The following is a 22,896-nucleotide window of genomic DNA, read 5'->3' as shown; positions in this document are numbered from 1 at the left end:
TTATAGACAACCGTGCCTTTCGGAGCATTGAACCCTCTGTGATAACCATCACTTGAGTGCACACTATATAGTAAGAGCTGAAGACAGATCCTCAATGAGGTGATCAGTGCTGGGAATGACGACTAGAGTTATCTCTCATCATATCCGACGTTGAAAACTTAAACCAGTTTTTATGAATAGTATACCCAGACAAAGCATGAGTTTTCTCTTTATGCAAAACTAGCCCGTGATAATAAGATTACCAGATTAGCATTCATACATTTTTCCGATGCATTTTAAAACGCAGATGACCTGGGTGACAGGATGACAGATGAATGGCTCACACAGAGAGCAACACACTGACCGGAGGCAAGGGTCTGGACTAGGCTGCTTGGGAGGAGCCTGTTCCCCCCACACTCCCTCCTTCCGAGCACCAAGAAAACAGAAGCTACACATATATACCAGGAGACTTAATGTCCCCAACCCACATGTTACCTCGGCTGACACTTCTTAAGATCCCACTGGCAACGGCACACCCTCAACCCGTTTATGAGAGTGTGCATATGTTTGTGTGAGTGTATATGCATATGTGTGTGTGTCTGTCTGTGTCTGTGTCTGTGTGTGCGTGTCTGTGTGTGTGTGTGTGTGTGTGTGTGTGTGTGTGTGTGTGTGTGTGTGTGTGTGTGTGTGTTCATATGAATACATGTGTGTGTATATACTCATATCTAAATACACATGCATTTACACTTATAATCATATGCACACATTGATAAATAGATTGGGAATGTGTGTGAGGGTGTGTTTGTGTGTGTTTATATGAATATGTGTCTGTGTAAAATGTGAGCCTTTTATAAGTGGTATAAGTTGTATGTGGACCCCATAGTTTGAATTTTCTGTGTCAGAAAATACTTTAAAGTTCTGCATGTTAACTCTTCCCTTACCCACTTTATTTCATTCACCTACAACTCTTAAACTATCAAAGAACGATTTTCTTTTTCTTTTTTCATCTTGCTACGTGTTATGTCCTCTGGTTGTTCTATCTTCGCATCTTTCGAAGAACGGTTCATTGCTGACGTCATCAAACTGGTTTGAAAATGTAAAGGTTGTGCTTAAATCTCCCCCTAACTCTTCTATCACTTATGATAGACAAATTTATGGATACTAAATTCAAACTGTAACACAGCTTTCTTAACTCTGACGCCATCTTTGTTGCCCTTCATTGAACATTTTAAATTTGCTCTTTGTGCTTCTGTAAGTGCGATGACCACACTCAAGAAACATCAGTTGTACTCGTGTGTGTGTGTGTGTGTGTGTGTGTGTGTGTGTGTGTATGTGTGTGTGTGTGTGTGTGTGTGTGTTGGAACATTCTGTGACGGGAACTGTGTTTCATCCCAGTTTACAGAAAGTCACGTTCATTATACCCTCTTATCAGATACAATCTTTCATCTATAATTACCCCGAGCAGTGGAATACATGAATCACATTTTCTATCCAATTAGCATCTGAGCCTGCAGTAAGGACTCGCACACATAGAGAAACTGGAATAGAAATTATATATGATACTTATTACAAGAAACAGCCAATTAGCAAATTACAGTAAGGTGACTTGGTTCTTGTCCGACACAATACTAGGTAATGGTAGGATCAGAAAATAATATGCAAGTTCATCCAGTTTTCACTTGCTTGTTTGGTCCAGGTTTGGCATCGATCGTATCAGGAGCCACCATTCTCAGTTCTCTGAACCAATCACTAACCAGTCACCTTTGCTGTCTCAATTGATCACCTTGTAAACGTCTCTACTATCTCAGCCAACCGGTAGCCTCATACCATGAGCGTTTTGACCAATCGCTCGTCACATGTCTTAGCTGTCTCCATGTATTAGCAACCAGATACTGGAACTGGACGCGAGAGTGGACACGCACACACACACGCGCACAAGAGATAGAGCCCCGCGAGTGCAAAACTCTCTCCTCAAACAATACAAATTGGTGATCACATACGGGCCTCCATGGCGTAAGTATATATAACTTAAGAAACGGAGCGAAATAAGTTTAAAACTGTATCCCGCAACACACAAATGATAAGCAGGAGTAGCGATCTCACACACACACACATAAGCTTAATCAAAGTCTGTGTGTGTGTGTGTGTGTGTGTGTGTGTGTGTGTTTTGATTGTGTGTGCATTTGTACATGCATATATGAATATGTTTGTGTATGTGCGTGTATTCATCATCATAAATGTTGCTGTTTATGATGGCTCCGGACTACAAAGTAATCACAAAAATTCATCGCGCTAACTCACTGAAAATGAGTAAACACTCTAGATATTTTCCCTCATACACAATAGACCCTCACTCAACCTCACCAGAGACCGGAATGGCGCGGGAGTAAGTCATCAGAAGATATGATGGTTCTTGTAACAGCAGAAGAAACTGATCATCTGGTTGATGACAGTCGCTGGCAGGTGATGGTTGCCGTGACGAACTGCCGGTCTGCAGAGAGACCATGAAAATACCTGAGGAAGATACCGACTGATTAGTCATGTATATACCTGGAACGAGACCATAATTCATGGCACGTGTCAGCAGGGTGTGGGGATCATCACCCGAGATACAAGCAAAAGCAGGTTGCAAAAGCCTGCGGGTCGAACACTTGGCAGCTTCACCCCCTGGAGGAGCAGTAAGCCCTCCATATTCAGCTTCGGGTCACAAAACTTGACACTCCTTCGAGTCTGGAATGCTCAGGTTTTCTCATATAAACCCGTCTACCCGGTGATGACGTGGTGTGTGTGTGTGACTGATTTCTCCAGGCGAGTATTGCCTACCTTTTATGTATCTCACTGGAACTTATATTCTTTTATTCATATAAACTTATTATATTCACGGCACAAGATAAACTGTCGCTCACATATGGCGTCATCGAAGCAACAAGAATGATATCATCTGTTCTTTCTCACAGCTTTGGACTTGTATTCACATGTTCTCAATTCCCTGAAGAAGTTATATGATGAACAAGGCGCCTCACTGTTCTATTTTCCTTCACCCCATCGTATCATTAAGAACTCTAAGCTTCATGCCACAGTTAATTCTCTGATAGGTAACTTGTGTTCCCAGTTCAGTCCAGTCTTGGAATGCTCAGTAACGTGATTCCTCTAGCTTGTTTTTCTCTGTCATTTCTTCGAAGTTTCAAAATACATAATCTTAAATGTAGTCTTAAAAGCTTCTAGCTTAGTTTTTGCTCTTATGTCTTAGATATTTCAAAGTATTTGATCTTAAATACAAGTTTATAGATTCAATTATTTTGGCAATAGTTTACATATATCTCAGCTACAAAAGTATCTTTCATACTTTATCTCTCATCATTGATGAATTAACAATAGTCTCTCTTGATAAACTCAAACCATTCTCGTTTAGTATATCGAGACCGTTAGATAGAAAGTCCCTATGTCTCTTTTTAATCATGATCAAACTAAATTTTTGAAGCATAAATCAAGTGTCCGGAGAGTCAAATGGAATTCAAAATGTAAGATATCAACATACGTATCTAATTAGAGTTTAATGAAGTTATCAAGTCTTGTTCACAATGCATGCAAATGAGTAACATTGTATAATTATTGCCCTCAATGTAGATTAACGGCTCTAAAACACTTCCTTTCACTCATGTTCATCTGATCTAAGCTTCTCATTTATGTTGACAGCCTCTGAGTTACCCTTTAAGTCAATTACTTTCTCTTGTAGTATGTTAATGTCAATAAAGATATCGTATCTAATCCTGTTATTTCTTTTAGTGTTGTATACCACGCCTTTGACGGGGTCTGTTTTCTTGGCGTTCTATGTAAAGACATTCTTTACATCTGCACCTCTTGAATGTCGTTCTTATACAAACCACTTATGTCAGCGTTTCCTGTGGTGCAATAGTTATTCTATCTAGTGCTTAATTTGAGAGCCAATTTTGGTCACAGGAATGTATTGAATTATTGGATCGTGTTACGTAATCACTTGATTTTCATTCTCACAGATATATTTGTAATCTTTAATTTTTTCTGCTCTAACAATGAAGTTTAAACGAAAACAACACATGTACAAAAAAAAAGACTGCAACACGCTTCAGGCAAATGACTGGTCCAAACACACATAACACGAGGGTCGTGGTCAGAGTTTACGGCCCTCACAATGCCCTCCCTGCTTCGAGGTGTGGGAAAGACGCCTCCCTCCCTCACCAGGTCTCCCTCCTTATCCAGTAACATAACCGTGTAGAATAATCTTCTTGTCCTCTTACACCACTTATCTAGAGCTGCTTATCATACTGGTCCCCCTGGCTCTCCTCAGCCATCACTTGGACCTTTGGAGAAGAAACTGCTGCACCATTCTCCCCACCGTCACCTCTTTCAACTAGAGGTTCCTGGCCCCTGGGTTGCCGTTCATCACTACAACCGCACTGAATGTACTGGGAATCGTGTACACAACGATAAGAGCAGCCAAGTTCCAACCGCAGCGGAAGTTTTAAGATATCCCATTACGTCGGTGCAAAGAATGTCCTTTCTTTACTTTCTGCCAGGGAAAAATATTACATGTACAGGTTTGGAATTTACGAAATTAATAAAGTTCAACCGCATCGGGATATTTGTAAAAAGGCCAACTGCCTTACTAGTAGCTTACGCTATCATCTACGTATATACGTCGCATCTTATGAACAGAACAGTTCCCTATTGACAGACAACTTGAGAGAAATAGGGAGAAAACTCAGCATAGTGCACGTAGGTTCTGCATACGGTCGTTGCTGACGAGCTACCTCTTGCCTCTTGTTTTATGCGCTTCACGTCCTTCAGCACCTGTGATCTTGACCATGATCCTCTCTCTCTCTCTCTCTCTCTCTCTCTCTCTCTCTCTCTCTCTCTCTCTCTCTCTCTCTCTCTCTCTCTCTCTCTCTCTCTCATGAGAAGCTGACGTAATCCTCTCTATAGAATCCCCTGCACACATGACATTCACTTCTCATTGATATTCACTGAATTATCAACTCACCAAAAAATCATATGTTCATATGTATATTTCTTTTTAGGTGAAAAATCTCTCCAAGATATTTGCTAATCATTTACCTACTACCAGTGAAGATGAGCGTCCACTTTTTACTCACAGGTTTCTGCAGGAGTTTTTGTGCTAACGTAGGGGTGTATGGGATGGTCAGGTGCTGTGAGGGTGGTAATCAAGCTGTTTTCGCTCTCCGCTCCTCAGCAGGAGACATGTATGTACTACACCAGATGATTACAAATTGTCACATTGTTGTGGACAGTGAGTAATTTCCCATTTGTCTTTACGTTTCAGTCATAAGTTAGTAATAACTTAGGCGTTATGTATATGCATATACATATATACATACATACATACATACATGCATACATACATCATACATACATACATACATACATACATACATGGCACTAGCAAAAACATGCCCTATCATTTGAAAGGTAAAATGTGGGGAGTCTATCAAAAAACTAAAAGGCGGATTAATTTGAGCATCGCCTGTGTTTGTAGATCCAACTATTGAGTGTGGAAAAGTGGAGTAGAAAAAAGATGATAGAAGAAAGAGAATTCCAGAGCTTCGTTTGGCAGTGGCTGAAACACTAGCTGTAGAATATTGAGAAAGTACATCGTGACGGTCGGATGAGATGGGTGAAGAGAGGTGATGGAAAGGAGAGTTAGAAGATAGATGGAAGAAAGGCTGCTTTAGTTAAAAGTACAAAACTGCTTTTAGAGTTGATGAGGTACTTGTGTATGTGGTATAGTTACCCAGTTTAAAGTTAGTTGTGGAACCTATACAACAACATCCCCAACTGTGAGGAAGCAGATTTGTAACCTTCGTCATGTGGGTCTCCAAGGTGGAGTGAGGGACATGGTTTTGCCTGACACGTCTAAGTTGATAAAGGAGCAAACTGAAGTTTTCTCAGATTTGATGATCGAAAATCAGCGTTACTTCGAAAGAGTTATCGGTAGAAGTTCTGTTTTTACATTATTGAATATAACAAAGACGATTCGTCCCTATTCATAATGTTGCATAAGTCCTAATTTTGAGTGGAAATGCGTTTACCACGACAATCAAGGATAGGTATCGGGCTGAAGAGGGAAGGGAAGGTGAGTTGAGGAATTGTCAGCGTAAGACTAGGTGGCTTTAGATGTTGAAAGATTTATCAGGAAGAGACGAAAGAGCGACACCGATTGGACAAAACCCAGAGGGACGCCACAGTTGGCTGGATCAGAGGAGGAATTCATTGCATCAGTGGCTACTGCGATGGAGCAGTTGGAAAGAAAACCTATGCAGTAGGGTACATAGGAATGCAGACATATGCCACACCTTGCCTGATGCACTGGAGATGCCGAGGGTTACGACAATAGATTCATTAAGAACCCACGAGAGAGAAGGGCCAGAGGTGGGTCACTTGGGAGATATCGCCATTAGTTTTTGCACTGCGAGAGTCATCATGGTGATCTGAAATGAGGAATAAGGTTCTTACTGCTTCAAAATCTGCGAGAATCGAAGGCAAATTTCGAAGGCTTTGTAGACAGCTGAAGAGACGGTGGTGTTTGGGGCGATAAGTTAGATGAGTTACAACGGTTTCTTTTCTAGTCAACGAGCTAGACCAAGGAAAGCTTCCAGAGTGAAGATAAGAATTAAGGTTCTGGGCAGAGGCGAAATACATGAGCAAGGATTAGAGGGATACGCCTTTGAGTCGCGCGGAATTATACTATCCAACCCATACACCTCGCCCACTTGTGGCTGGGAGAGGAGCCAGTGGACCTTGGACGAAGAAAATGTACGAGAGGGGCACAGGTTTACCATGGGAGAGAGAGAGAGAGAGAGTTCAGATGTAGAGTCAACTAAAGTGGAAAAAAAAACTATGGTGTCGAAAAGAGTGGCGTATTCACTGGAGAGTTTACTACAGGTTGATGAGCTTTGTGAGAGGTTATATATGTGTGTGTGTGTGTGTGTGTGTGTGTGTGTGTGTGTGTAGAGGAGCGCTTAGTTCTACGAAAATCGACGGTGCGATGATTCTGTACAAAACTGTAAGCGGAATGAGAATGAGGAGGGAAGAGTTTCTTTGTTCGATCCGCCATGTCTCCGACGTGACATGCATGAGAACAAAAGCGATCAAACCACAATTGAGGAGAAAGACACTTAGTATATGTATATATATATATATATATATATATATATATATATATATATATATATATATATATATATATATATATATATATATATATATATATATATATATATATATATATATATATATATATATATATATATATATATATATATATATATAATATATATATATATAAGATACACTAAGATACTCTGCAGAGACGGTGTTCTAAGTCAGTAGGGCTTTATCGACATGAGAGCTGACAGAAGTAGGCTATAAGAAGCCTCTCGTCAGCCAGCGAGGGAGGGCAAGGACACGGTCAAGAACAAGGGACGGTGGTCAGGGACTATATAAGACACGGCAGAGGACCTCACACATCAGTACTGGTCACCAACACTCAACATGAAGTTTGTGAGTACTGTGCATATGGGTAAACCCTCACTATGCTCATAGTGTAACCTTGGCTTCCTATCATCATCGAAGACTTAGGTTATTCAACTTATGTTATCATTTTTGTACAAGGGATGTTATCTATAAGTCTTATCCTATCTTCTCAGGTATCACAAGAACAGTACTTTCCCTTTTAGGTTATTCTTGTCGCCGTGGCCCTCGCCGTCCCCCAGTTAAGCTACAGTGCCCCAACTCTAGCCTCCAGTGAGAAGATGTGGTGCCCATCCTGAAGGATGAACGCGTCCATGAGCAGGACGGAAAGTTCACTGTTGACGTGGAGACTGGCAACGGCATCCGCCTATCTCATGCTGGTTCTCCCAACACTGACACTGGCGCAGTCATCCAGGCTGGACAGTACTCGTGAGTACTTTTGGTCCAATCATTACAGAGAAGAATTATATCAATGAAAGAATACATACAGATAATAACAAGTTTATTTCCTTGTAATAACTAACGTTTGTACATCCTTACAGGTACACTGCTCCTGATGGAACCGAGGTGGCACTCAAGTTTGTCGCCAACGAGAACGGCTACCAGCCTCAGTCTGACCTCCTGCCAGTGGCTCCCGCGTTCCCCCACCCAATCCCTCAGTTCGTGCTGGACCAGATCGCCTTCGCTGCTCAGGAGGACGCCGCCCGCGCCCGTGCTGAGGGCTCTTATGAAGACTAAACAGACTACAGTTATTGTCTATTTTCATATTCAAGGTTAACCTCAGGTGCTGTTCTACAGCGACAAGTGATAATAATTCTATTTATTTTATGAATAAACAAGTCTTCAAAACTATGTATGTGTTTGTTATATTCATCCCGGAGACATTGTCAACGTTTATCATCAATTTCTCACCGTCATATTTATCATCAGCAAATATGAAAGTTTCTCGCAGTCGCTCTGTCAATGTGTTATTCATTTCTTGCATGACACTTTTTCCTCATTTCTGCCCAGAAACATCACAAAGCTGTTATGCGTAAAGTCAAACGCATCTTCATACCAAGAAACTGTGCTGCTTTGACTTTTCCTTCTCCATATAATTCTCTTTGGTCCAATTTCCAAAAGTTTATTCAACTCATCCTCTCCTCTTCTCTTCCAATCTAATCAATCTATAACTAAGTCTCCTACTCAGACTCATCACGGTCTTCTACGCGACTCACTCCTGATCCTCATCACTCAGGAAAATGAATCAATCTTCATTCATTGCCCTTAACATCAAAGTATATGACAGAGTGTGCCATAAGTATTTTCATTTCTAGACTTCCTTCCTTTGTCATTTTTGCTTCTCTCTGTTTTGTATTGCACCTCCCCTCCCCGGTCGGCCATCGTTTCCTGTGAACAGTGGTACCCCTCACCGTCTTGTCCTATAGTCTGCTCTCCTCCTTCTCTCCATTATTGATCTCTTTTCTTCAACCCTATTTACTTTTGTGCTGATGATTTCTCTTTTCCTCATTCAGCTTAATTTCCCACCTTTTCTCAGTCAAATGCTCGTTTTTTTCCCTGCACTAAGTTCATTTTGTCTCGTGATTCAGACCAAGGAAAAACATTAAACTGGTTAGACTTAGTAGAGCAAAAGCCCAATTTTTCTCCATATCAATCCATAAATCTCACTCGTTCTCCACTGTTGAAATCCAAAACATCGCGGTTCAAACCTTGCAATATCGAGATACTGGTCAAAGCCTAAAAGCTCCACTCTATCCTAGAAGCCCCACAAATTGTACATCATAAACTCTCCTTCTCAGAAGCTCGGTGTGTTGCATAGGCACCGTAATTATATCTCTTGTCAGCAGATATTCCATGTATCCAGGGGTCTTATTTGCCCCGGTAGTAAAACGTCTCGCACAGCTAGAGTGCCTCATCATCCACCTCCCTCAGACAGAGTGGAATCAAGAACGCTCCACCTCAATACTTGTCTGACTGATCATCTCTCTCCAGCTATCCCTTTTTGTTTGCTGTCACATTCCCGTTCTCTCCTTGCTCTATGGACCACTGGTCTCGTGAGTGCTCCGCCTGTGCCCCTGCTACTGAAGCATCATAGACCAGCGGTATTCGCTTATCTGCTGTTACTCTCAGAGATTCTGTGTAGGCAACAGCCACACGGGGATTAGCCGTTATGCTACCTATCACTTTACTAAAACTGTGAAAGCTGCGGAATCCTCTGCCTTCTTTAGTCTTTCCCTTTCCCTAAGATCTTTTCAGCTTTGAGTGTCAGGGATACAAACACTCGAGTTAAAATCAGTCTCACTCTTTATTCTTCCTTTTTCCATGTTTTTGCCATTGCCTTACAGTTCCCATAAAAATGCTATTTATATTATCGAGTATGTATCTGGATAGATAAATAGACAGATAGATGGATAGGTAGATGAATTCATATATACAGAATGAAAAGAATGAAACCACGATCGAACTTTGATATACACCGATGTTATATTAGATACTGATTGACACAAATGTTTCAGTTCTCGGAATCATCCAAATACTCATTGTGAACAGAATGATGAAGACAGATCAAAGAAATGTGTTACAAATATGAAATTACACCACAATGGTCATGAGTTCTCAATATCTACAAGGAATGTTCAGGTCTCCGAAATGGAATTTGATGAAATTCTATGAAATCTAAGATCTATTCCGTCTATTTCGATCGGATTAGAGAAAGGCTTGTTTCGTGGCCCCCATAGAGGTCAGCTGCCTGTCCCTCAGGACCACTCACAAAAAAACACTCTGCTCCATGGAACAAAAACCAGACATGACCTTCGCTGATAAAGTAGATAGACAACCAATGATATTTATGAAAGTATTCTAATGGGTGTAGGCAACCATGAATTACTTATGTATAAATCTACAGAGAGAGAGAGAGAGAGAGAGAGAGAGAGAGAGAGAGAGAGAGAGAGAGAGAGAGAGAGAGAGAGAGAGAGAGAGAGAGAGAGAGAGAGAGAGAGAGTCTTTCCTCAAAGTGTGAGTTGTGTTAATGGCAAACTGCTGTCATTGTAAGAACTGACAGGAGAGGGGTGAGAGAGGCTTCTTATCAGCCAGGGAGGGAGGGCAAGGACACGGTCAAGACCAAGGGACGGTGGTCAGGGACTATATAAGACACGGCAGAGGACCTCACACATCAGTACTGGTCGCCAACACTCAACATGAAGTTTGTGAGTACTGTGTATATGGGTTAAATCTTATAATCTAGTACCAATCATATTCACCATTTTCAAGGAATTTGGTCTTATATAGAGTAAGTGGTATCATTTCCTCAAGTAATGTCTATCACATATGTCATTTTCTCAGGTATTCCAAAATACTATTTTTCCCTTTTAGGTTATTCTTGTCGCCGTGGCCCTCGCCGTCCCCCAGTTAAGCTACAGTGCCCCAACTCTAGCCTCCAGTGAAGAAGATGTGGTGCCCATCCTGAAGGATGAACGCGTCCATGAGCAGGACGGAAAGTTCACTGTTGACGTGGAGACTGGCAACGGCATCCGCCTCTCTCATGCTGGTTCTCCCAACACTGACACTGGCGCAGTCATCCAGGCTGGACAGTACTCGTGAGTACTTTTGGTCCAATCATTACAGAGAAGAATTATATCAATGAAAGAATACATACAGATAATAACAAGTTTATTTCCTTGTAATAACTAACGTTTGTACATCCTTACAGGTACACTGCTCCTGATGGAACCGAGGTGGCACTCAAGTTTGTCGCCAACGAGAACGGTTACCAGCCCGAGTCTCCCCTCTTGCCAGTGGCTCCCGCGTTCCCCCACCCAATCCCTCAGTTCGTGCTGGACCAGATCGCCTTCGCTGCTGCAGAGGACGCCGCCCGCGCCCGTGCACAGCTTGATGACTCACACGAGGACTAGTTCTACCCATAACTCCGACTCCCCCATTCAAGGTTAACAGAGTAGCTGATCCTCATATAGCAACTAAGGACTCATGACTATTTATTTTCAAAATAAACACATCCTTATAACTATACACGTGCTGGATTTAATCTCATCCCAGAATCACTGATAATGATGATGATCAGTCTGTTATCATTGTCACCAGCAACACCTGCTGGAGATTACCTGGTTGTTTTTTTTTAGATATGAGTAAACAATCGCCATAAAAATGGACAGAGTAATTATGTGTGACAAAGTTCCTTCTTCTCTTTGTAGTTGTTTATCTATTGTTTTTCATGTGTATTTTGCGTCATATCCTACACTATGGAAAAAAGTTTGAAACAGATGAAGGTAGACGAGACTGTGTGGGATACAGTCTCTTTTGCTTTAGAAGAAATGAATTATCTCGTACATCTAAATAATATTTTAAAGACCTAAAAGATTTGATAACCATAAGCCATCATCTGTCTCTCAAGGTGAGGACTGAAAAACATCATCACTTGAACAAAAACAAAACAAAAAAATAAACTAGCGTTCCTATTCGTTGGCTCCACTGGTTTTAGCAACAGTCATTCTCTCTGCTGCAGCTCGTTCATCTGTCTGACAGCGGAGGTGGACGGCTAGTTTTTGCTCAGTGAAGCAAAGAGTTTTTGTGGCAAAGGACAGTTTACAACAGGTGGTAAAAGTCTGCAAAGCTGCTTTTATTCTACAAAACTTTGGATAATTGATATTAAAATCTACACACACACACACACACACACACACACACACACACACACTTCACACACACACTTCACACACACACACACACACACATATATATATATATATATATATATATATATATATATATATATATATATATATATATATATATATATATATATATATATCAGTTTCAGTGGAATTCAAACCTTTCAGAATTCAGGGTGTGCTCTATTGAACTTAAACATGTCTTCTCAGTAAACAAAGAAACATCAAGGTTTCACTTAACCAAATTCATATCTTTTCTAAATTAATTTCATATCAACGTTAACCCACATTCTTGCAGAATAATGTTACTGACAAACTATTTCTTTACGAGAGTTCGACAGCCGAATCATTTTACTGTCTGTATCCCTGTCTGATATGTATTATTGTAAAGGTTTCTTTTTAATAGTTATAATGTTTAGGCATTTGATTTCCAGTGATAATATGAGATCGAAAACTTACTGAGCAGCTAAAATGATACTGGCAGCCCCTTTGAAGCATTCTGCTTTTCAATCAACAGTACAAATCAAAACATCTTAAGTAATCATACCAGATTCAACTTAAGTTAGATGCTTGGCTGGTAATCATATAGCAGATACAGTTAAGATCAAAGCTTGACTGGTAATTAATAGGTGTTGTAATGACTGCCCCTTGACACAGCACCAGGAAGAAAAAAAAATTAGATAAATGAATCGCAAGTAAGTCAGAAATACACATTGTCACTATAATTCATCTTCAGGCATCTAATTTCCGCTGGTGTAACAAGAATTTCTCTTCGCTTTATGCAAATTATATATTTTTCATTAGTGAGAGCCATCATTGTAATCTACAGTTTCGTCAAGAGTATTCAACGAGATATTGATAAGCTCGGATCAATGAGTAAAGTCTCCTCGTGTTGGTTTTTTAAATTAGCTTCAAATAATCGTCTGCTACAGGTTCATGGCATTGGTATGTGTACCTTGGGCCATACTAGTGGGCAAGTCTGAACTTAACGTTCGCAAAATATTGATGAATATGATATATGAACATGAAAATCACATTAACCAGGATGCCTATCTATGTTCAGTGACTTATAATCATTTACATTTTTTTTCCTACACCTGAACTTTCAATCTAGGTACATGGCCACCAAGACTTTTACATAATTTCAATTGTTACAAACAAGATATATATATTCATGTGTCACGTGGAAACTTTTAGATTATATGATAGCCAGAGAAATCTTTATCACAAAGAATTATAACGTTTCTCCCATAATTCTTGCATTGCTCAAAACATTGTAGGTTCCCTGACCAGATGATGTTTAATGAGATAAAAACACTTAATGGTACGCTGCGCAAATTAACCTTAAGAAGATTTGGAAGCTGCTAAGAATGAAGGGAGTCAAGCTCAACTAATGACCCTGTAAGACATATCTATGAGGCCAGACTCGCTCAGCACAACGGTTAACAAAACTGTCAACAAATAGATCAAACTCAGTGACAAGGAAGAAGTCAAATTTTGATGGATGATTTCTATGTACAGACAACTTTGCTGACACTTAGTTCTCGAATTAGCATATAAGTTTACGGTCTTGTGACATTTATCGTATGACGATTCACCTCAAGTAAAGGTCAAATAGATTGTATTTACGTAACAGAACGATTTGTCCCCATCATTAAATTATGGGAGTGACTATTGCTATTACACAGAGTCAATATCCTTTCATTCAGGTAGCAGGGAAGATCATGTGTTGTGTCATGTGAGACAGAGTTATTGTGAGAGGAATACGTAATCACACTGTATGCAGGACCGAATCTTTCTCTTCTGTGTATAAACAACGATTTATCTATGACCACAGCTTTCCATATAGAGCACTTTATCGCTTCACTATAAAGGGAATTAAAGTGAACGCTGATCACAGAGATAACCTTTTGATAATGTATTCACTCCAATTATGCAAAATCATGAATTAAAAAAACTTACCTTAAGATTATTTAGATGCAGAGAGAATGAGAGAAGAGAGAAAGGGAGAGTGACAGAGAGAAATTATCCATATGCAAGAATAAATACCCCAAACCGCTTTTCATTGTCCTTCTGAATAATTCTTGATCACAGTTGATCTAAATATCCAGATTTCAAATCATGCCCTAAAAGTCACGAGTCAACAAATACACACACGTAGCGTTTCACAAATGTTAGACATAGCGGCTTTAGATACTTAACCTACCCTAATAATTTGTTCTGGAATGGAGAAAGGAGTTTTTAGTCGGCTATCATAGAGGTGGGCCGCCTTTTTCCATAGGATCAACACGTGCCATAAAAAATAACACTTTCATACGTAAGCGAATACGGCACGCGACCTTCACGACCAATTAGACGTAAGAAGTGCAACATTAAGTGAAAGTATTCTGAAGAAATATATGCAAATGATCAGGAATTAAATGTATTTATCTTTGACATTATATATCAATAAAGGAAATGGAAGTGTCAGGTTGATGAAGAGCCTATCGAGGAAGGCAGGATGTGAACCTGATCAGGGATTGTATACATTATGGAGATGATCTGTATGTATTAACCACGAGCCTTCAACCAATAAAGTTTGTAAGCGCTCTATATGTGTGTGTGTGTGTGTGTGTGTGTGTGTGTGTGTGAGTGTGTGTATAATACCTACATTGTTATGATTATTTCAGTGACTCATCCATGAGGCTTATGAGACAAGCTATGTTCATTACATGTTTTTCTAAACAGTAAGGAAGGCATAGTGGACCTCTAATAAGGGCCTTCAATGTCTGTATAAAACATATAAAACCACTTTCACACTGAACGTGAATAGTTGATCATTATCACGACGATATCACAAAATTATGCTGTCATGATGGCGATCACTGTGGCGATAGCTGCTTCCTACTTCAGCTATAGTACCCCAGCTATCGAGTCCAGCTAGAAAGTGGTGACACCCGTCTTGAGGGTAGACAGTGTCGACGAAGAGTTTGGAAAGTTCTGCGTTGGTGTCCGTACAAATACCAGTGACATTTATTGTGAAACCTTCTATCGGGTCCGCTGAAAACACATTTGTATAGAGTTAAATGTTTTCGCAGATGATGTGTGTTGAGCTAAGGAGAGGAGAGATAAGACCGTGCTCATAATCTGAAAAAAGAAATGCAAAAATCTTATTAGCAAAAAAATCTCTTATTTGAAAGCTACATCTCCTTGAGGTTACAGCTACGTATATTAGCAATATGTTTCAGCTTAGACACGAGAGATAGTGACCTTTGCCTAGTGCCCATACTCGTCAACCATCATACCCTTCTAGGCTCCCAGGAAGCAAAAAGTGGCCACCCACATCTGTTGCCAAGTTACGTAAATGACTCTCAACGTAGAAAACGTACAGTCTATGTAGATACAGAAAATAAGAGTTTGTCAAGATGACAGGTACCCTCTCGCCTATCGTTATAGACTGATTCACGCAGAAAATAAAGTAGCTACATAGGCTACAGTGGGGAAGGTATCAGCCAGGGCTCAGGGATGGCAAGGTCACGGTCAAGACGAAAGGGGCGGTGGAGAGGGACTATATAAGACGCGGTACAGTACTTCACACACCAGTACTGACCACCAACGCCCAACATGAAGTTCGTAAGTATTGTGCAGTTCAAAAATTCTTCTCAGTAACCAGACAGCCCATCTCTGATTTCTAAGGTGCCTTTTTGAAATTTTCTTTTCCTCTCTTCCGTGGCACCTTTTTGAATGAAGGCTTTACTGAAAGTTCATCACCTGAATTTACTCATTAATAGTTGGACTTTCTACTGCAGGTTCTTCTCTTTGCCGTGGCTCTCGCCGCCCCACACTTCACCTACAGTGCCCCAACTGGGGAGTCCAGCGAGGAGTTCGTGCCCATTGTAAAGGACACTCGCTACCATGATGAGCATGGAAACTTCCTCGTCGAAGTAGAGGCTGCCAACGGCATCGTACTGTCACGGTCTTACACTCCTGACGATGGCGTCGTACAGCAGGCTGGACAGTATTCGTGAGTATTATGATGACTTTCTGTCACTTGATCAAAAGTATATATGGCTCTCCATATGTGCACATTCATAATGCTTCACCTTTTCTCTGAGTAACAAATGTTTTTTGTTATATAAACAGCTACACTGCTCCTGACGGCTCTCCCGTCGTTGTAAAATTCGTCGCCGATGAGTACGGCTACCAGCCTGAGTCTGACTACCTGCCAGTGGCTCCCGCGTTCCCCCACCCAATCCCTCAGTTCGTGCTGGACCAGATCGCCTTCGCTGCTGCAGAGGACGCCGCCCGCGCCGATGATTCTCATGAATCTTAGTGGACCAGGGTTTTTCGATCCTACCCCTATGACGAATGATCCCAGTAATTGTTATATAGTTACTGTAAATACGCATTCTTATATGTTATCAAAATAAATATTTATCAGGCTTATTCATTTGTTTTCAGTTGGTAACCAATAATGAATGATACGCCATATGGCTTCCAGAAAAAAAAAGTACTCGTTTGATTATTCGAGTGTAAAGATTTTTCCACACCTGCAGACTGTTGAATCAGTGACACGTTTCTCGTGCAACAATTTCAGTGTGACATATTTTTTCTTTAGTAGACATGTGGCAAGAATTTGGTCATACTTTATTTTCTATAAAGATATGAGTTACAGGAAAAAGTTCTATGAATTCTCTATCCTTGTCGTGAAACAAGTTCTACCAAACTTGAGTTTAGAAATGCTTTTAAAGAATACGTTCATTATGTATCATGTCCACTTCAGATGAATAATTTCAGTTGATACACTTAATTTCTTTCTTTCTTGTATATCTAAAGTGTACATTTCCTATATGGGAGTTACTGAACTATCAAAACTTCAAGAATTTTATCAAATCCAATCAACTTCTCTTGATCATACTGTGGTATTGGTTCTTTTCTAATATTCTTTATGTAACTTCTGCCTCATATTTATTCCGTCATAGCACAACTTACGTCTCTCATATTCCTTATGTAACACTACATGGCTGATCTATTATGTGATCTACAAAATTGTACAGCCATGGAGTAAAAGTAATCGCAAAGTTAGATACTGTATGAAAATAGAAAAAGTTCTACAATGATTATATGCAAATGGGATTTAGCAAACAGCTGTAGAAATGCAGGTGTTAGGCAACCCATACAGTCTCGTATGAAGTACATCTGCATAGGTCGGCCTTGCTGGGAGAAAGGCTTGCTTAGTCAGCTACCATAGATGTCTGCTACCTGTCCCTCGGTACCATATTGCATCACGAAGGTCACTTCTGCAACAAGGAACACCTGGACATTATATTGCAGATGAACTGGATAAAAGGCTTCGAAAATTAAAGGAGAATGTTCTGGCAGACATAAAACGCCTAAAAGTTGTTTGGCTGGTAATTCTGGCTTGAGGCCTATCGACTGACAAGATCATTAAAGCCGTCAATGTCAAGTTTTTACCACCAATCGCAAAGAAATTGAACACTTTCTTCAGGAGTTCAAGATAGTATTAAGGCCATACACGCACTCACAACATTTCGCGCCCTTCCCTGACTGTAAGGTATATCTTCACGCTTTAAAACTAAAAGATAATGGGAAATAAATAAAGATTATGGGAAATAGCCATTGCTGGAAAAAAATTTAAAAAGAAGAAAAAAAAGAGAAGTCCATGAGGAATATATCATCAGCCATTTGTGAATGGAAAAGTCATTCTTAGAAAGAGGGACCCTGAAGCTCTTTCGACATTCAACGACTTTTTCTCAATCGCTAATCAAATGAGAAAGATCAAATATATGCAGTTAGACCATTTAGCTGGAAATTAGTTTGCAGAATTAGGTTTCGCAGCCCAAGTACCCTAGGATGGTTAAGAACATGAACGTCAGATTCACCTGGGCAAACTGGCTTACCCTACTCCTATGGTACCTGAACCAGTCAGTCATCCAATTCGGGCGCGACTGAACTACTTTCGCCAGTGAGGAGGGTGTTGGCCGCACCCATTATATGGGATCCATTGAATCCTAAGTAGTTTGGTGTCCACAGCCCTGTCTGGATGTCTGGGTCACCCATAGATTCTTCGTGAAAACAAGAAATCAATTCTGGATATCACAGCAAGTCACATAATGAGAGTATACATCCTTTAATCTTAGCAAATTAGATTTTCTTAGTCTACTTTAAAGAAAGTGATATATGTGATATATGTTATCCACGTCACTTAAAAAGACAAAATCTATTTCTGTGAAGTAATAAGCTTGGCAATCGCTTATCTACATTTTGTGAAATATCGATTTTCAAAGAAAATGAAAAAAAGACATTTCTGCAACTTTTCCTTTCATACAGTTTCATTTTTTCATTTCTCAGTAGTTTCCCACCTTGATCTCTCACAGCATAATGAAACTACATAAGTATTTTCGCAAAAGAAGAACCAACATCATTTTATCAGTACATATATATATATATATATATATATATATATATATATATATATATATATATATATATATATATATATATATATATATATATATATATATATATATACGAGCAAAGTGCATATGAACGCGCACCTTCATAGAACATAGAAACCTCCAACAGCCAGGATCGAACCCGGGACCCTTGTGTAACAGGCGGGAGCGCTACCGCTAGAATGTATATATATATATATATATATATATATATATATATATATATATATATATATATATATATATATATATGTGTGTGTGTGTGTGTGTGTGTGTGTGTGTGTGTGTGTGTGTGTGTATCTATATAATGGTCACATCATTAGGGGAGATACAAGAGATATGAGTCAGCTGATATAGCCTGAACCAGGTACGCATTATATCGACCAACCCCATGGGTTGGAATGAACTGCTGGGTTGCCTGTGGATAAACTGTCGAACCACGATTCGAACCTATGAGCTCGACCCTGGGAAGCCTATGAATGCGTCACGGTCAGAAACCCTAACCACCGCGCCTATAAAGGACAACGGATCAAAGAAGGAGGGACGGGGACACATTCAACCAGGGATGGGAAGGTCATAGTTAAAAGGAGATGGTAAGCAGGGACTATATAAGACACGGCAGAGAAGACTACACATCAGTACTGACCACTAACAGTCAACATGAAGTTTGTGAGTACAGTGTCCTTATCATAATGAGTCGTTTTATCACTGATGTTTTTACTTCTTGTTCCCTGAACAATATCTACATTAAACAAACTGTAGAAATGTACAAACTCGTATGATGAAAGTCACATTTTGTATGGTAGGTGCTGCTGTTCTTCGTGGCCATCGCAGTCCCCCACTTCGGCTACAGCGCCCCAACTGAAGACTTCAGTGATGAAGTTAAAGTGGTGCCCATACTGAAGTACGAGCACGTCCCAGGAGATGAAGGGAACTTCAACGTCGAAGTAGAGACCGGGAACGGCATCGCACTTTCACGCTCCTACTCCGCCGACGATGGTGCAGTTGTTCAGGCCGGACAGTATTCGTGAGTATCAGGATAGGTTCATAGACTACCATCTAATTCCATACTGAAGCTTATTTCATTGCATGCAGTGGAAAGGTTAGAACTAATAACCTTTTTTTTTACACAAACAGGTACACCGCTCCTGACGGCACTCCCGTCGTTGTGAAGTTCGTCGCCAACGAGCACGGCTTCCAACCCCAGTCTGACCACCTACCAGTGGCTCCCGCGTTCCCCCACCCAATCCCTCAGTTCGTATTGGACCAGATCGCCTTCGCCGCTCAGGAGGACGCTGCCCGCGCACTAGCCCTCTCCGGGGATTCTGATGAAGTTTAATAACTCAGAATATATATATTTATATATATATTTATTTATCTATTAATTAAAATTGTTCAAACATGCATATGTCTTTTTATTTGTCTAACAAAAAGTAAACTCCTTATGTCTCTTAAATTTTCACTACTCTTTTACAATAAATGCAAACTGCTTTCACTTCCAAGCAATTCACAGATCTTAAGCTATGCACCGTAACGAGAGAGAGATATAACAAGAATGCCATTTATTCATACATCAGTTCCACGATAACATAAGATTTCTATATACCACACGTGAATGTTGGAAACTATCGATGCCAGAGTAAGAAAAAAAATTGATAACCGCTGATTGTTTTCCAACGTTTTGTGGCGGATGCTTAACAGGACATGGGCCAGCAGATGCACTCAAAGGTCATGAATCATTTGAATATGAGCTAGAAGTGTCCGAAAATAACATATCTCATTATCTTTAGACATGTGCTGGAAATGAGATGTTTGAGGACGATATGTGGTGTGAGGTGGTTTGATCGAGTAAGTAATGCAAGGGTAAGAGAGATGTGTGGAAATAAAAAGAGCGTGGTTGAGAGAGCAGAAGAGGGTGTTTTGAAATGGTTTGGGCACATGGAGAGAATGAGTGAGGAAAGATTGACCAAGAGGATATATGTGTCGGAGGTGGAGGGAACGAGGAGAAGTGGGAGACTAAATTGGAGGTGGAAAGATGGAGTGAAAAAGATTTTGTGTGATCGGGTCCTGAACATGCAGGAGGGTGAAAGGAGGGCAAGGAATAGAGTGAATTGGATCGATGTGGTATACCGGGGTTGACGTGCTGTCAGTGGATTGAATCAGGGCATGTGAGGCGTCTGGGGTAAACCATGGAAAGTTGTGTGGGGCCTGGATGTGGAAAGGGAGCTGTGGTTTCGGGCATTATTGCATGACAGCTAGAGACTGAGTGTGAACGAATGGGGCCTTTGTTGTCTTTTCCTAGTTCTACCTCGCACACATGATGGGGGAGGGGGATGGTATTCCATGTGTGGCGAGGTGGCGATGGGAATGAATAAAGACAGTGTGAATTGTGTGCATGGGCATATATGTATGTGTCTGTGTGTGTATATATATGTGTACATTAAGATGTATAGGTATGTATATTTGCGTGTGTGGACGTGTATGTATATACATTGTGTGTGGGGGTGGGTTGGGCCATTTCTTTCGTCTGTTTCCTTGCGCTACCTCGCAAACGCGGGAGACAGCGACAAAGCAAAATAATAATGATAATCTATTCATAATGTTTTGAGTTTCACCTATGCAATGTCGCAGTCTATTAACATTTTGCTGAGATATACCACGTGGTTTCGGTAGGTATCAAGTCCGATCTCAGTCCTGATGATATACACTGTCAAAAACCAGATTTCAAATACGTTTTCCAACTGATTCACACTGAAGCATATAACAGTAAAGGCCCGTAAACAGTCAAGATGCTTATTCATTAACTTTTTCCTGATGTTTTTTGAAAACGATCGGTTATAGAAAAATATCACACAAAGAAATTCTATCCAGTCGAAGAAATATCCCGTCAAAAGAAAAAAAAGAAAGACACGTAAGATTCATACCCTATTCCATCGTGCTTGGCGTGAAATATACAGGAGAGTTAACTGAAATTTAAAACAATTTTCATTTGGTGCAATAAGAATGATAACTTGAGATTCCTTAGGAATATACTGATTGGTGGCATACTAGAAAACATACGTATGCTTTAAGAATCTTTATTTTCAAGACATACATCACGAATAAATATATTGAACATCTTTACAACGATTTCTGTAGCTGACTACACAAATGAGGAAATATAGGAGATCTGAGTTATCAATCCTCATCAGAATCTCGGTCAGCGTCCTCCTGAGCAGCGAAGGCAATCTGGTCCAGAACGAACTGAGGAATTGGGTGGGGGAACGCGGGAGCCACTGGCAGGTAGTCAGACTCGGGCTGGTAACCAAACTCGTTGGCGACGAACTTCACAACGACTGGAGCGCCATCAGGAGCAGTGTACCTGTATATACAACAAAAAAGGTGTTAGTGTTACCTTTATTTATATGTACGGTAAAATGGCACGAATATTAACGGTTAAATATCATTCTATCAAATGTATCCAAAGGTTATCTTGATACTCACGAATATTGTCCAGCCTGAGTTTGTGCACCACTGTCAAAAGAGTAGGAACGTGAAAGTGCGATGCCATTGCCAGTCTCCACTTCGACGTTCCTATTCCCTCCTGGTCCATGGACGTTGTCGTACTTCAGTATGGGCACCACATTAAGCTCTTCACTGGAGTCTCCAGTTGGTGCACTGTAGCTGAACTGTGGGATGGCGATGGCCACGGTGAACAAGAACACCTGTCACGAAAGATATTACTTTTGTGTGAGTGTACAGATTAATTTTTTACAGCATGCTAAATGTAAATATTTTTCACAAAATAGATTAAGATTAACACGCATATTCTTTCATAGAGCGACCCATTATGAAGACAACACTGTACTCACAAACTTCATGTTGACTGTTGGTGGTTAGTACTGATGTGCAAGCTTCTCTACCGTAGCTTATATAGTACCTGCTTGACGCCCCTTCTTTACACAGTGACCTTGCCATCCCTCATTGTCCGGCAGATGTTTCCCCGTCCCTCCCTTAACTCTAGTATTCTTATATCAGTACATCATTATAGGTCAGTGTGTCTGTTTTCGTGATGAATGACATGATTTATCAATCAATATATATATCATTGTACAATGGTTTCTGTTACTACTGAGGATTTTCATGTAGATTGCCAACAGATGTAGGGATCCACTTTTTGTTTACTTCGGTTGAATGAGCGGTGGTTAACTATTGCCTTTTCAAGATCTGCAGCAAACAGAATTTGGACTCCTTTTACAGTCGCCTAATCA

The 22,896-nt window shown here is 40.4% G+C and overlaps 5 protein-coding genes and 1 pseudogene across 5 annotated transcripts in view; 4 read left to right on the top strand and 2 right to left on the bottom strand.

Moving 5' to 3' along the window:
• The window catches only part of LOC139747524 (cuticle protein AMP1A-like), a 126,296-nt gene that overhangs the window by 26,459 nt on the left and 76,941 nt on the right, over window positions 1-22,896 (bottom strand). The gene's annotated exons all lie outside the window — the stretch shown is intronic.
• Window positions 7,528-8,358, top strand: LOC139747529 (cuticle protein AMP1A-like; annotated as a pseudogene).
• Window positions 10,579-11,532, top strand: LOC139747696 (cuticle protein AM1159-like). The gene is made up of 3 exons (XM_071660297.1): window positions 10,579-10,712; window positions 10,879-11,102; window positions 11,216-11,532. Exons 1-3 carry the CDS (start codon window positions 10,704-10,706, stop codon window positions 11,415-11,417), a joined length of 435 nt encoding a protein of 144 aa, XP_071516398.1. The 5' UTR covers window positions 10,579-10,703; the 3' UTR covers window positions 11,418-11,532.
• Window positions 15,669-16,616, top strand: LOC139747697 (cuticle protein AMP1B-like). The gene is made up of 3 exons (XM_071660298.1): window positions 15,669-15,803; window positions 15,980-16,194; window positions 16,314-16,616. Exons 1-3 carry the CDS (start codon window positions 15,795-15,797, stop codon window positions 16,501-16,503), a joined length of 414 nt encoding a protein of 137 aa, XP_071516399.1. The 5' UTR covers window positions 15,669-15,794; the 3' UTR covers window positions 16,504-16,616.
• LOC139747546 (cuticle protein CP14.6-like) lies at window positions 19,191-20,050 on the top strand. The gene is made up of 3 exons (XM_071659955.1): window positions 19,191-19,315; window positions 19,453-19,673; window positions 19,784-20,050. Exons 1-3 carry the CDS (start codon window positions 19,307-19,309, stop codon window positions 19,983-19,985), a joined length of 432 nt encoding a protein of 143 aa, XP_071516056.1. The 5' UTR covers window positions 19,191-19,306; the 3' UTR covers window positions 19,986-20,050.
• Window positions 21,708-22,646, bottom strand: LOC139747589 (endocuticle structural glycoprotein SgAbd-8-like). The gene is made up of 3 exons (XM_071660035.1): window positions 22,498-22,646; window positions 22,130-22,350; window positions 21,708-22,007 (listed from the first exon to the last, which is right to left on the bottom strand). Exons 1-3 carry the CDS (start codon window positions 22,504-22,506, stop codon window positions 21,824-21,826), a joined length of 414 nt encoding a protein of 137 aa, XP_071516136.1. The 5' UTR covers window positions 22,507-22,646; the 3' UTR covers window positions 21,708-21,823.

This window comes from Panulirus ornatus, chromosome 69 (assembly GCF_036320965.1).
Source record: "Panulirus ornatus isolate Po-2019 chromosome 69, ASM3632096v1, whole genome shotgun sequence".
NCBI classification, from domain to species: Eukaryota; Metazoa; Arthropoda; class Malacostraca; order Decapoda; family Palinuridae; genus Panulirus; species Panulirus ornatus.
This window is presented reverse-complemented; position numbering and strand designations above follow the sequence as displayed.

Bases quoted from the DNA above. Each gene is read 5' to 3' on its own strand.
- LOC139747696 (XM_071660297.1), top strand. The intron at 11,103-11,215 runs GTGAGTACTTTT...ACATCCTTACAG, and splicing joins ATCCAGGCTGGACAGTACTC to GTACACTGCTCCTGATGGAA.
- LOC139747546 (XM_071659955.1), top strand. The intron at 19,674-19,783 runs GTGAGTATCAGG...TTACACAAACAG, and splicing joins GTTCAGGCCGGACAGTATTC to GTACACCGCTCCTGACGGCA.
- LOC139747589 (XM_071660035.1), bottom strand. The intron at 22,008-22,129 runs GTGAGTATCAAG...TTGTATATACAG, and splicing joins ACTCAGGCTGGACAATATTC to GTACACTGCTCCTGATGGCG.
- LOC139747697 (XM_071660298.1), top strand. The intron at 16,195-16,313 runs GTGAGTATTATG...TTATATAAACAG, and splicing joins CAGCAGGCTGGACAGTATTC to CTACACTGCTCCTGACGGCT.